This window comes from Aethalodelphis obliquidens, unplaced genomic scaffold (assembly GCF_003676395.1).
Source record: "Aethalodelphis obliquidens isolate GAN/ISIS:26980383/991018 unplaced genomic scaffold, ASM367639v1 scaffold2, whole genome shotgun sequence".
Lineage (NCBI taxonomy): Eukaryota > Metazoa > Chordata > Mammalia > Artiodactyla > Delphinidae > Aethalodelphis > Aethalodelphis obliquidens.
In genome coordinates, this window is record NW_020837946.1 from 54,011,261 (window position 1) to 54,023,300 (window position 12,040).

General features: G+C 39.1%; 1 protein-coding gene across 1 annotated transcript in view; it reads left to right on the forward strand.

Moving 5' to 3' along the window:
- TTN (titin) overlaps nt 1–12,040 on the forward strand; it is a 277,274-nt gene that overhangs the window by 12,868 nt on the left and 252,366 nt on the right. The window contains exons 9-19 of the mRNA XM_027126990.1: nt 604–741; nt 2,233–2,364; nt 3,613–3,750; nt 4,348–4,485; nt 4,981–5,118; nt 8,372–8,665; nt 8,762–8,884; nt 10,084–10,365; nt 10,626–10,691; nt 11,405–11,663; nt 11,880–11,940. Coding sequence (XP_026982791.1) covers nt 604–741; nt 2,233–2,364; nt 3,613–3,750; nt 4,348–4,485; nt 4,981–5,118; nt 8,372–8,665; nt 8,762–8,884; nt 10,084–10,365; nt 10,626–10,691; nt 11,405–11,663; nt 11,880–11,940 — 1,769 coding nt within the window. The remainder of the gene's footprint in view (nt 1–603; nt 742–2,232; nt 2,365–3,612; nt 3,751–4,347; nt 4,486–4,980; nt 5,119–8,371; nt 8,666–8,761; nt 8,885–10,083; nt 10,366–10,625; nt 10,692–11,404; nt 11,664–11,879; nt 11,941–12,040) is intronic.

The following is a 12,040-nucleotide window of genomic DNA, read 5'->3' on the forward strand; positions in this document are numbered from 1 at the left end:
ACAACACTGAGCCCACCATGGCCCGGACTTTTAGGTCTTTCGGAGCAGGAGGTGGTCTGAGACCAAAGGTGTTCAAGTTACAAACATTCTAAGTACCTGGTCTAAGTCAGACAGCTAGGCAGGTAAGAGTTAACTCTCAGAAAGTCAAGATAGGAGGTCAGACAAGGTATCCCAAGTATCAGGGCACTCCTGAGTTAAGACAGGCAAAGGTGGCCGAGAAAGTCAGCTGAGCAAGACGGTACATGTGCGTTCAGAGCTGTAGTTCCAGACCGGTCCATCCAGAGCTCAGTCTCTCCAAGAGCCAGGCAGGAAAACCATTATTTCAGGGCTGCCATTACCTTTCTCTAAGCTTCCCCCAAAGACCTTTGCTTTTACTTTCCTCAAAACAAACGTGACGCTTGATTCATAGCTGAAAGGTGTTATAAATCCAAGATAATTTCCCATCTCATATTTGAATAGATTTTCTGTTATAGTTTAAAATCACTCTAGCTTTCCTCCTTGTCATCTCCTGTGTGACATTTATGTCTTTATCCTGATTTATTATTGTGACTTTTTATATGAGGTGCATTACAGTATTTCTTTCCTTTCCCCTATGAAAATCAGATAAAAAAGGAGGCAGAGAAGACTGCTGTAACTAAGGTGGTAGTGGCCGCCGATAAAGCAAAAGAACAAGAATTGAAAGCAAGAACCAGAGAAGTCATTACCACAGAACAAGAGCAGGTGCACGTAACTCATGAACAGGTGAAAATGGTTTTTGATATGAAATTATTATTGTGATTACCAGCGTCAACACAGATAATAATGTTTACCATGAAGGGTGTTGTTTCATGAGCAACACGGTTATTTCACACTAATAACATCCCCTGTATCTCTGTATCCCTGGGTGCTGGATACCAAAGTCCTTTAGAGTCACCAGACGCTTCCCTTGTGTAGACAAAAGGGACCTCTAGGAACACATAGCAGAAGTAGAAACAGGGGTCTCATCTACACTGGCCTGGAGACGCACTGGCTAAATATGTGACTACAAGGGACGGAGAAGTAGATGCTGAGGTGGGAACTGGGAAGGGTGGAAAAGAACACTGAACACACAGTGCTCTGAAAATAGCTTAGCAACTGCTTCCTGACTCCTTAAGAGAACATTTGAACATGGATTTGAAATGAGATGGAGAGCATGGCCTTCTCGGGTGAAATAACCAGAAAAAGTGAAAAAGACAGCTCCATGCTTGGAGGCATTCAGGAGCGAATTAGATGAGGCCAACTGATAGGGCTCTTGGCCACCCAATCCGATTGTCAGTTGGGCGGGTTTGGGAAGATACCTCTCAAGCCTCTTTTAACCCTGAGATCCTGAATTTCAGTGACGACGCCTGAGAATGGCAAAGAGGCAAATGGAGAAAACTGCCCCCCCAGCACCCCCTTTCCCCCCACATATACCTTAGGTGTCCAGATCCAAGCACAGTATCTTCAGGGAGTTAAGGATTTGGAAAACATTTTGCCTGGGATGTGCACAAAACTTTTCTCCCTTTAATGTCTCAATTTTAGAAAAGTAAGTCTTGATATTCCAAACCATCACAATAGTTAGGACATTTTTCGAAGCAAAATTATCGTATAAATGTGGATTATGAATCATCTATACTTGATTTTTTATATATAAAATTAAAGGGTCAGACAGTATTACTTCTAAGGTCTTCCATTCTAATATCCTGTGCTCTAAGATTTCCTTTACATGACAAAGTGACACAAAATAATATTGCCATATATCCATTTATAAAAATTGGAAGTCCTTTTCTTTTTGCAGTACGTGGGCCTCTCACTGTTGTGGCCTCTCCCGTTGCGGAGCACAGGCTCCGGACGCGCAGGCTCAGCAGCCATGGCTCACGGGCCCAGCTGCTCCGCGGCATGTGGGATCTTCCTGGACCGGGACACGAACCCGTGTCCCCTGCATCGGCAGGCGGACCCTCAACCACTGCATTGGAAGTCCTTTTAAAGAAGACTACACTCTCCAATTCAAAGCAGTGTTGAATCCAATTTTTTTTCTCTAAGCAACATAACTTATGGTTTAGGCAAATAAAGAGCATGAGTATGGTCATATTAATGAAAATGAGATCATTTATTTAGTGATATCTCTAGAAAAAGGACTTTTCTTCTTCCTATTTTTTTATATTTAGTAAACATTATGTCACTTCCATTAGAGATCGGGAGACAATAAGATTTTGTTTTTATCATTGATTTCAGATAAGAAAAGAAACTGAAAAGGCATTTGTACCAAAAGTAGTAATTTCCGCAGCTAAAGCCAAAGAACGAGAAACTAGAATAACCGGAGAAATTACTACAAAACAAGAACAAAAACAAATAACACAAGAAACGGTACGTCAAATTTTGTAAATACCTTGTAATTTGTTGACAAATATCACATTCCAACCAGCTACAGGTACCCTCTAACCAAAACCTCTAAGTGGAGGAGTCTTTTGTGTATATTATCTTTCTGTTGTTTCTCTATATCTAGTACTTAAACTCTTTCATGATGGAAATTCTGCTCTCATTACACAATTTTCCACTCAACTGATCAGTTTCAAGGAAATTGTCTATCCGCTAGAATAGTTTGGGGCACATCAGTGACGTTTCTAGAGCATAATTCAGTGGAAGATAGATATCACTCCAGCCCAGTTATCCACTGGTACAATCAGTTTTTTCATGCATAGCCTGAGCCCTTGGTCACTTAAATTGTAACACACAAACTTGACATAGTTGGAAGACACATGCATGCGTATGCCCCTACACACACACACACACACACACACACACACACACACACACGCACACATACCAGCCACGAACACTCCAACTAAATATCAAGGGAAAGTGAGGAATTGCTGGACATCAGAGAAGACCAGTACTTCTTCAAGAAAGTGCCCTAATTCCTGGTTGATGAACAGTGACCAAGAAGTGTTTGCTGCTTTTGTGCTATAGAGCCAAGTTGGAAAAACCCCAGTATCACCAAAATCTACTTCTCTCCCATGTGTGAAATCAAGCCTTACTGGGTCTAGCAAGAGGCAACTTTTGAATTCTTTCATGTTCAAGTAGATTTCAGTGACATTGAGGGTGTTCCAACGTGGCCAGCCTCTCTTAATCTCAAGCTCTTTGTTGATCCCAGAGCTACTTTTTTAAAAAGATCCAGCTTAGAACACTATATACTTAAAAGGCTGGCCAGAGGTCTTTGGATGAAATTCCCTCTCCTTACAGTGAGTGAGAGACTTTGAAAGGAACCCAAGTTGGCATAATGAAGGGCATAGAAGTCCCTGTTGCCATTGCAATGCTGGTGACTGGCGAGTTCAGTCTAACTGTAGTTGTCTAGCCATTTGCTAGCGGGTGCTCATTAAGTTCCCTAATGTGTCAACATATCTTAAAGATGAGACCTTTTCAGTTTCTAGGACAATTTACTCAGGGGCAGGTGGGCAGAAAAGAAGCCCACTCCTGGGTTTTAAACACAAGCGTAGGCCCTCAAAATGGAACTGTGATAACACCGAACATTCTGTATTCTCTCGAATGTCGAAAGGATATCTTGCCATTTCTCCTGTGCCTTTTGAAACACCTTCATTTTACTCTGAAAATCAGACAATACAGAAAGCTGAGACAGCAGCTGCATCCGTGGTGGTAGTTGCCGCTGCCAAGCCCACAGTCTTAGAAACAATTCTGGGAGCTCAAGAAGAAAGTGTCACACAACAAGATCAAATGCATGTAACTCATGAAACGGTGAAAACTTCCTGCTGGTGTGAAATTCACTCTTGTTTCATTCCATTTGCAAGCCACCTACATTTTCATCCTGGGTCTTAATCATCACCTTTTCACCTCCTTCTCTTCTTATGACTCATACAGAAAACTTCAGAATCTCTCAGGAACCTTTTGCTGTCTATCTAGCTTTCACTGCCACTCTTCATTCCTAACTTTTTGGACTTCCCTTTGGATTCTTACTAGTATGATATTATAATTCACCTTAATATTTAACATGTTTCTATTGAATACTCCAGTGTCAAAGTCAATTGATAAAATGCAAAATTAGGTATTTTTATGACTCTATTGTCATAGAGTCATAAAAAATTATGAGAAGAATAAGGTGAGAAAGAGAAATGCATCCTTTTATTGCTCAACACATATTTTTCTTTTAGACTGAACTTATTTTGATATTGTTACCAATGAAACAGTATGGATGACCAAAGCAACTCAGATGATAAAACGTCCTTGCATAGGAAGAAATATTCTTCCTGTCTCAGCTTTGACTTAATTTCTTTTATTAGAGGCTATATGAAATTTAATGACCATTTTCTCATCTTTTTTTTATCGTATGACCAGATAATGAAAGAAACTAGGAAAACAGTGGTACCTAAAGTCATAGTTGCCATGCCCAAAGTCAAAGAACAAGATTTAGTAACAAGAACTAGAGAAGGCATCACTACCAAAAAAGAGCAAGTTCAAATAACTCAGGAAAAGGTGAATACAGATATTCGAGATGGGAAAAGTTTCATCTTTAAACTAATTTCCAGTAAACCATTAACTACAGTGTGATATGAATTATTGATCTGTATTTTCCTTTTTGAATCCCCAACTAAAAACCACATGGTGAATGTATGACTTCTTACCATTACTTTTATCTGCACATTTGATTTTCATTCGTCTGTAACATTTGTAATTCATTTTATTCACCATTATCCTTTGCACGAAGATTGGCATTTTTAGCCTGACTTCTAAAAAGCAATATAAGGAATCATCTGGAGATTTTTTTTTGTAGTTAACGTTTCTAAGGTTTGTGGTTCCCAGTCAGTGTGTACAAACACTGCCCAGTGCAAGTTAACTTCTTTTGTGTAGTTAACCCTGAATAACCTTGTCTTGCATCCCCACTAAGGGGGTGGGGGTGGGGGGAAGTGTCATACCATATGCATCTGAAGCCCTGTACAATTTAAACCTGGATTTTACTATAATAATCAGATGAGAAAGGAAGCTGAGAAAACTGCCTTGTCTACAATAGCAGTTGCAACTGCTAAAGCCAAAGAACAAGAAACAATACTGAGAACTAGAGAAGAAATGGCTGCTAGACAAGAACAAATCCAAGTTACTCATGGAAAGGTGACTATTGCTATTCCAAGTGTGAAATCCCCTATTATAATACATTAACACTAAATCTCATGTGAAATCCCCTATTATAATGCATTCCAAATCTCAAAATTTCTTATGAGACACTATTAACCTGATTTATTTTTAGATGTACAATTGGAAACTAAAAAACTGAATTATTTATTATTGTTAATATTACTACATATTCCTTTCCTCACTTATCTCTTCACTATTATTTTCCATTTTTTTTATTATTAACAGCTAGGGATTCTCCAGAAGATGATTGAGATTGCATGCAGGCTAATTTTAAGATACTCCATGGACATTTAAAAAAAAGTGTTCAAGTAAATAATGACCCTTACTGTCAAAAAGATGTACATTTTGAAGTACAGTATTAAGTATAAATAAATAAATCCAGTATATTACAGTGTAGAGTATGGACTTATTTCAGGAAAAAACCCATAATTTTCATCATGTGAAACTCTACCTTTTTTTCTCCCTGTAAATATCAGATGAGAAAAGAAGCTGAGAAAATTATGGTGCCTGCTGTAGTAGCTCCCACTAAAGCTGAACAAGATGCAATATTAAAATCTAGAGAAGAAATTATCCAACCAGAGTAAATACATATCAACCATAAAAATGTTATTTGTAGCATCTATTTGTGGCTATGAAATTTCCATGAATTTACCTTCTTCCCAGGACTCTATACCCCGGGTGAACTATTTACCTAATTTTATTCTTTATTGCGAATATAGTAATTGGGAATTAGCAACTAGTTTTTCAATTTCTTTAGCGTCATAACTGAGTCCTGTCTGTATTTTCTATCTCTACATCTTTGGGGGTTTTTTTCTAAGACACGATTTAAGATCAGCTTTTTTAACATTTACGTAAGTCTAATATTGAATGGCATATCAGCCTTCTAGAAGTCTCATTGATGACAGAAATTCCAGTATGTAACATACTTCATGAGTGATTATATTTACATTTTTGTTCTGAATCGCATAAATTTGACTCTTATTTTTGTTGTTAAAAATTAGCTTAAAAAAATTAGCTAAGAGTGGAAGCTCAGGAAATGTCTAGACTCAAAGAAATAGTTACCACTGCAAAATCTGCAAACACTGCCAAGAACTAGAGAAGGATTTGCCATTAAGCAAGAACAAATACATCTTTTTCATGAGGAGGTGAAAACTGATGCTGTGGACGTGACAAGCCTTGTTTCATCCCATTTCATCATCAGCTCTCCTGACTTTTCATCCACAATGAGTCTCTGTGCTCCTGCTGCTCCATTTAATTGCTTAACTGATCAACAGGACATTAGAGACCATTAGATTCAGTCCAGTCCTTCCAGTGCAACAGTCAGCACTTCTAGTTGTGGAAAGTCAGATTAAATAACATTAGAGACCATTAGATTCAGTCCAGTTCTTCCAGTGCAACAGTCAGCACTTCTAGTTGTGGAAAGTCAGATTAAGTAACACTTTTCTTTGTGTCTTCTAAATTAATTCTCAGCTTTAAACTGGTATGAGTTAGGGTCTCCAATTCTAGTCCAATTCTTCTTCCTGATTATCTAGGTTCCAAAAATATGAGGGATATTAGAGTCAGTCCACTAAGAAATAAGAGCAGCTATCAGCATAGATTACTCATTTGTGGCTGTCCATCAATGAGTATATGGGTCCACCAGCATATGTATATAGAGTTGACATATGTTAACTAAGGAAAAACATATAGATGCTTCCCCAACTTAAAATATCTTACTATAGTTAAGATTCTTTTTTGCGTAAGTTTTAAATTAAGAATAACATTCATAGATGTCAGTTAGCAAAGGACAATTTCTTTGAGCTTAAGTTTTCTCATTATTAAAATAAGTAAAATGAAAACTCAAAACTATTTCATAGACTGGTTGAAAGATTCAAATGAGATATAATGTAAATGTAATCATTCTATAAGCAAAGTAATTTATATGTGTGTGTGTGTATATAGTTGAAGATGTTAACATTTTAAAACATCTATAAAATTAAAAGTCAACTAATGGCCTATATGGTTTAAAAAAAGAAACAACCAGAAGAATGAACTTAACCCACCTAATCCTCACATATATTTTGCATTCTTCTAAGATGCAATCTAAAGTGAAAATGGTATCTGCAATTCTTCAAGGCAGATTAGATTGTTTGTGGCTTCCTAGATGGAGAGCTGGATGAAGCCTATAATCACTAAAGGCCCAATTTCGTCTCAGAAACACCTCATTTATATCTTAAATGGTTCAGAGAATAATTTTAACAGCTATAGAGGTAGCACACTTGAAAAACACTTCAGATGCAATCTAGATTCTATTCACAGCAGCAGAAAAGAAAACTGAACATTAATAAAATATTCCAGCATTCTTTTAAAGAGCACTGATGGACACGGTGATGTGATTTTTGCGATATGCTGTTTCCAAGTACTGCAGAGAATAATAACGTATGAGCTGTATCAACTGGCTTGCTTTCTTTAAAAGAGAAACTCCTTTGCAAAATGTGTTCCCATTTATGATAATCAGATTCATGGAAATGAGAAAACAACATTTCTTTTTCCTTCTTCACTTTAACTTACAATAGTAAATTGAACTTTGCTGTGAAAGATTGTTCTCTTGAATCCAAATATAACACTTTCATTTTCATCACAGTATCTTCATTCGTGTGTTTTAAGAAAGATACTTTCTAATAGATTAAAAAATTTTTATACCTAGGGAATCATAAGTAAATTAATATGTTCCCTGTGTGTTCACAAGTTTTCATGTTATCTTAGATTTGCATGTGACTGTACAATTCTGTAGCAACTGATTTTTCTGGATGGGAGTGTAACAGTATTGAGTGCATTTTTATCATCGCCGTCGTTGCACCGACGCCGGACTAAATGATCAGCGATAAAAATAATCAATGAAGATAACCAGCCCCGAAGTCCTGATTTCACAAGTGCTAATTGACTGTCTGCCGTGGACAAAGTACTAGACAAACTCAAAACTTCCTTTCTGTTTTACATACACATTGTGTTGTCCTATGTTGTGTTTATGTGATTTAATGTCTAATCTATTTAAGCAAGGATTCAGAGTGTGTCTAACTAGATGTCCATGCATTATAATAACCAGTGAAATATTAAATTCATAAATGCATTTCTGAGTCATATTTCTGGAGACATTAACATAGCTTTGTAACGTAGGTGCCGTCGGCCCATCGTGCCTTTAGACATGACTGACATTACTGAGTATTAATTCTGGAAACCTTGTCTGCAGGTGGGCATTGGGGAAAAGGCGGAAGCTGTAGCAACAGTGGTTGCTGCAGTAGACCAGGCCCGAGTTCGAGAGCCCAGAGAACCCGGGCATGTTGAAGAAATGTATGCTCAGAAGACCACTTTGGAGTACGAGTACAAGGAACACGTGTCTGCCGCAAAGGTAACTGAGCATCCGCCACGTCCAGCCTCAGAACCCCACATTGTCCCTAAAGCAGTCAAGCCTGGAGTGATCCACGCTCCTTCTGAGACTCATATCACAACTACGGATCAAATGGGAATGCACATATCATCACAGGTGAGTCTGGACCCACTGACTGCCCCCGGGAAAGCGAGCTTAACTGCTGTGGTCACCCGGTGAACACGGCTATCACTGAGTTCCCTTTCCACGCAGATCAAGAAAACTACAGATCTAACAAGTGAAAGATTAGTCCATGTGGATAAACGCCCCCGCACAGCAAGCCCTCACTTTACTGTTTCAAAAATTTCTGTTCCTAAGCCAGAACATGGATATGAGGTAAGAAGTTAATGAGCTTGACAAAGAAATGTTAGGCTCGAAGGAAGAAAGTATCTAATGTGTGACGTAGGGTATCTTTGCCGAAAGCCGACGTGGGCCTCTTTTTGATGATGTCTGTTTGCTTTCACAGTGGACTCAGAAGCCCCTAAAGTCTGAAACTTGCCCAGCAGGGTGAGCCTAGGCTAGCAGTTGGTTATCTTACACCTCTGAGAAGACACAAATCCATACAGGCTTCTTTCTTTTCACATTTTGTAAAAGATGATGTGTTACGCAGTTCAGTTTTCCTCATTCTGAGAGACATTTCAGAGTAACTTAAATGAGAATTGATACCAATAATAAAGACAGACGTTGAGAAATCATGTGTGCGTATACTCACTGTAGCAAAATGGAGAGGTGGTACTGTGTGGTAGTTGGGCTGGATTGTGGAATCACACAGCCCTGGATAAGTACCCTGGCCCCTGCCCCTTATTAGCTCTGTTATCAGGGGCAAGTTAGTACATGTAAAATCCTTAGCAAGTTGACAGGGCCTAATAACCCTCAGTGTTAGTCACAATAGTTCTTATTTACACACCCAAGGCATGGAATCTAAACTTTGTGCGCTTCAAAGGATTGTAAGGTATGTTTAATACCTACATTTGGGATAGTCTCAAATTACTATGGAAACCAAATAACCATGGACAGCAATAGAATAAAAAGAGTAAGGAAGCCCTTAAGATATTTTTCTAAGCATCCCCATTTTCACCTTTCACACAGATTTGTGGCCGAAGCCTAAATGTGCTATTTTAAAGTAGTTCTTAGGAATTAACCAAGTATTTAAATTTTTTATTATTTTTGAATTTCCCACCATCGTATTTTCAAATACAGCTTCATTGGGATGGTTAAGTGAAAATTCATGACCGAGTTTTAGAAGACCTTCAGTCCCTTTATGATAAGAGCATAAAATAAGAAGCTCTAAGTATAACTCTGTAAGAAAGGTTTTCAGATACATTTTAGTAACTGGCAGGAATGACAAGGAGCTTTATAACTGGCTTATCTCTGACATTTCATTAACTATAAAAGTGATAATGAGAACAATAAAAAAGGGACCATATAGGAAAGAGACTCAGACTCACCCCAGGAATACTAGTGGCAAAGCAGTTCCGAGTAATGCCTGGGATGACAGTTAAGTGACTTTATTTTCTGACTCCGTTTCTATTCAGGCATCAATAGCTGGTAGCGCTATTGCCACGTTACAAAAAGAGTTGTCAGCCACACATTCCGCTCAGAAGGTCACCAAATCCGTGAAGCCACCTACTGTGAAGCCCGCTGAGGCTAGAGCGAGAGCAGAGCCCACCCCTTCACCCCAGTTCCCCTTTGTGGACACACCAGAGACTTTTAAGAGTCAAGCTGACATTGAGGTGAAGAAGGAAGTCGGGGTGAGCATCACTGGTGGCGCAGCCCGTGAAGAGCACTTCGAAGTACTGCACGAGCGTGAAGCCAAGGTTGGTCACCGGAGCGCCCGCTGTCTCTTGATCCATTCCTGTGGAGGACGGCCAGGCGCTTGGCCAGTCTGTGCTACAGGAGTGGTCAGCCAGGTGTCCTGCCTTTCTCCATCACCATGCTTGCACTTCATTTTATTGAGCATGGTGTGGGTCGGAGCTCTTTTTCTCAAGTTATTTTTATAATTTTGCATATGCTAAGAGCTTATGAGGCTTCCCCTAATTTCCTGAGCATTTTGTAACATCCTTTGTAAAAATTGTAGGTGACAGAAACAGCAAGAATACCTGCACCTGTTGAAATCCCTGTTACGCCACCAACTTTAGTCTCGGTGAGTAAAGTTGATTGTGTTGGATCATATGCGTATCTGATCAAATAATTTTCATATATGCAAAGATCAGTTTCTCAAACTGGAAAATTCCACGAGTGCATTTACAAGTACTAATTTTAAGACCACATACTATTTGGCAAGGAGAGGGGGAATTCTGTGTGACAGCCATCAGTCATGTATTCAACAGATTTAATGAGTTTCTCTTATGCGTACAGCACTATCGCAAGACCAATCTGGCCCTCTTTGAAATTTTTGTCTTACTATCAGAGAAGATGTACGTAAATAAGCGTAATGAAATGTAGAAGGTGATAAGCACTTCAACAGAAGGAGCGTCTGGAGGAAAGCTAGATTACTTCCAAGTGAAGGTAGCATGGAAAGCTTTGCTGAAGAGGCAGCGTCTGCTGCTGAGCCTTCAAGCTTCGTTAGGATTTGAATATGTGCAAAACACAGAGGGTACAGAGTTGCCCCATTATATGGTATTAATACAGTTCTACCCTATGAACCTGGAAATGCCTTACATTTATTTCAGATTGGGGATATTCCAATTTCCAAGGGAGTTTCTCTACTAATATTTCTAGAGTCTTGATATTAAGAAAGCATTTTATGACAATTAGAGTGTGCAAGGTCAAACCACCCCCACATTTGTTACAACACATAGAGATGATTCATGAATATGCACATATATCAATACTTCCTTTTTCTTCTCTCTTTAGGGCTTAAAGAATGTGACTGTTATTGAAGGTGAATCTGTCACCTTTGAGTGCCACATCTCTGGATACCCATCCCCAAAAGTGACATGGTACAGGGAAGACTACCAAATAGAAAGCTCCATTGATTTCCAGATAACCTTCCAGAGTGGAATTGCTCGTCTTATGATTCGTGAAGCCTTTGCCGAAGACAGTGGGCGATTCACTTGCAGTGCTGTGAACGAGGCTGGGACTGTCAGCACATCCTGCTATCTAGCTGTGCAAGGTCAGTGGCTACACCCCCACCAACCTTCCACACATGCCGTCGCTGTTGCCTGACACTTCTTTTCACCATACGGTGTCTGCACACCTCGTAATGGAGCGCCCTTTTGGAATTGAGGGGTTGTTTATGGGGTCAGCTTAACTGTGATGCTAAGCAGAGGTCACTAATGAAACAAACTAAATATCTGACTTAACAAGAGAAACTTCTGTCTTCTTGTAGTGTCAGAAGAGTTTGAAAAGGAAACAGCTGTGGCTGAGAAAATTACCACCGAAGAGAAACGGTAACACGCTTTTTGCTAATGAGTTTTGTTGTAGTACTGTTTTGCTTTTTCATTCCTTTCGTACTGGCAAATTGCAGTCCAGAAGCTAATATGAAGGGAA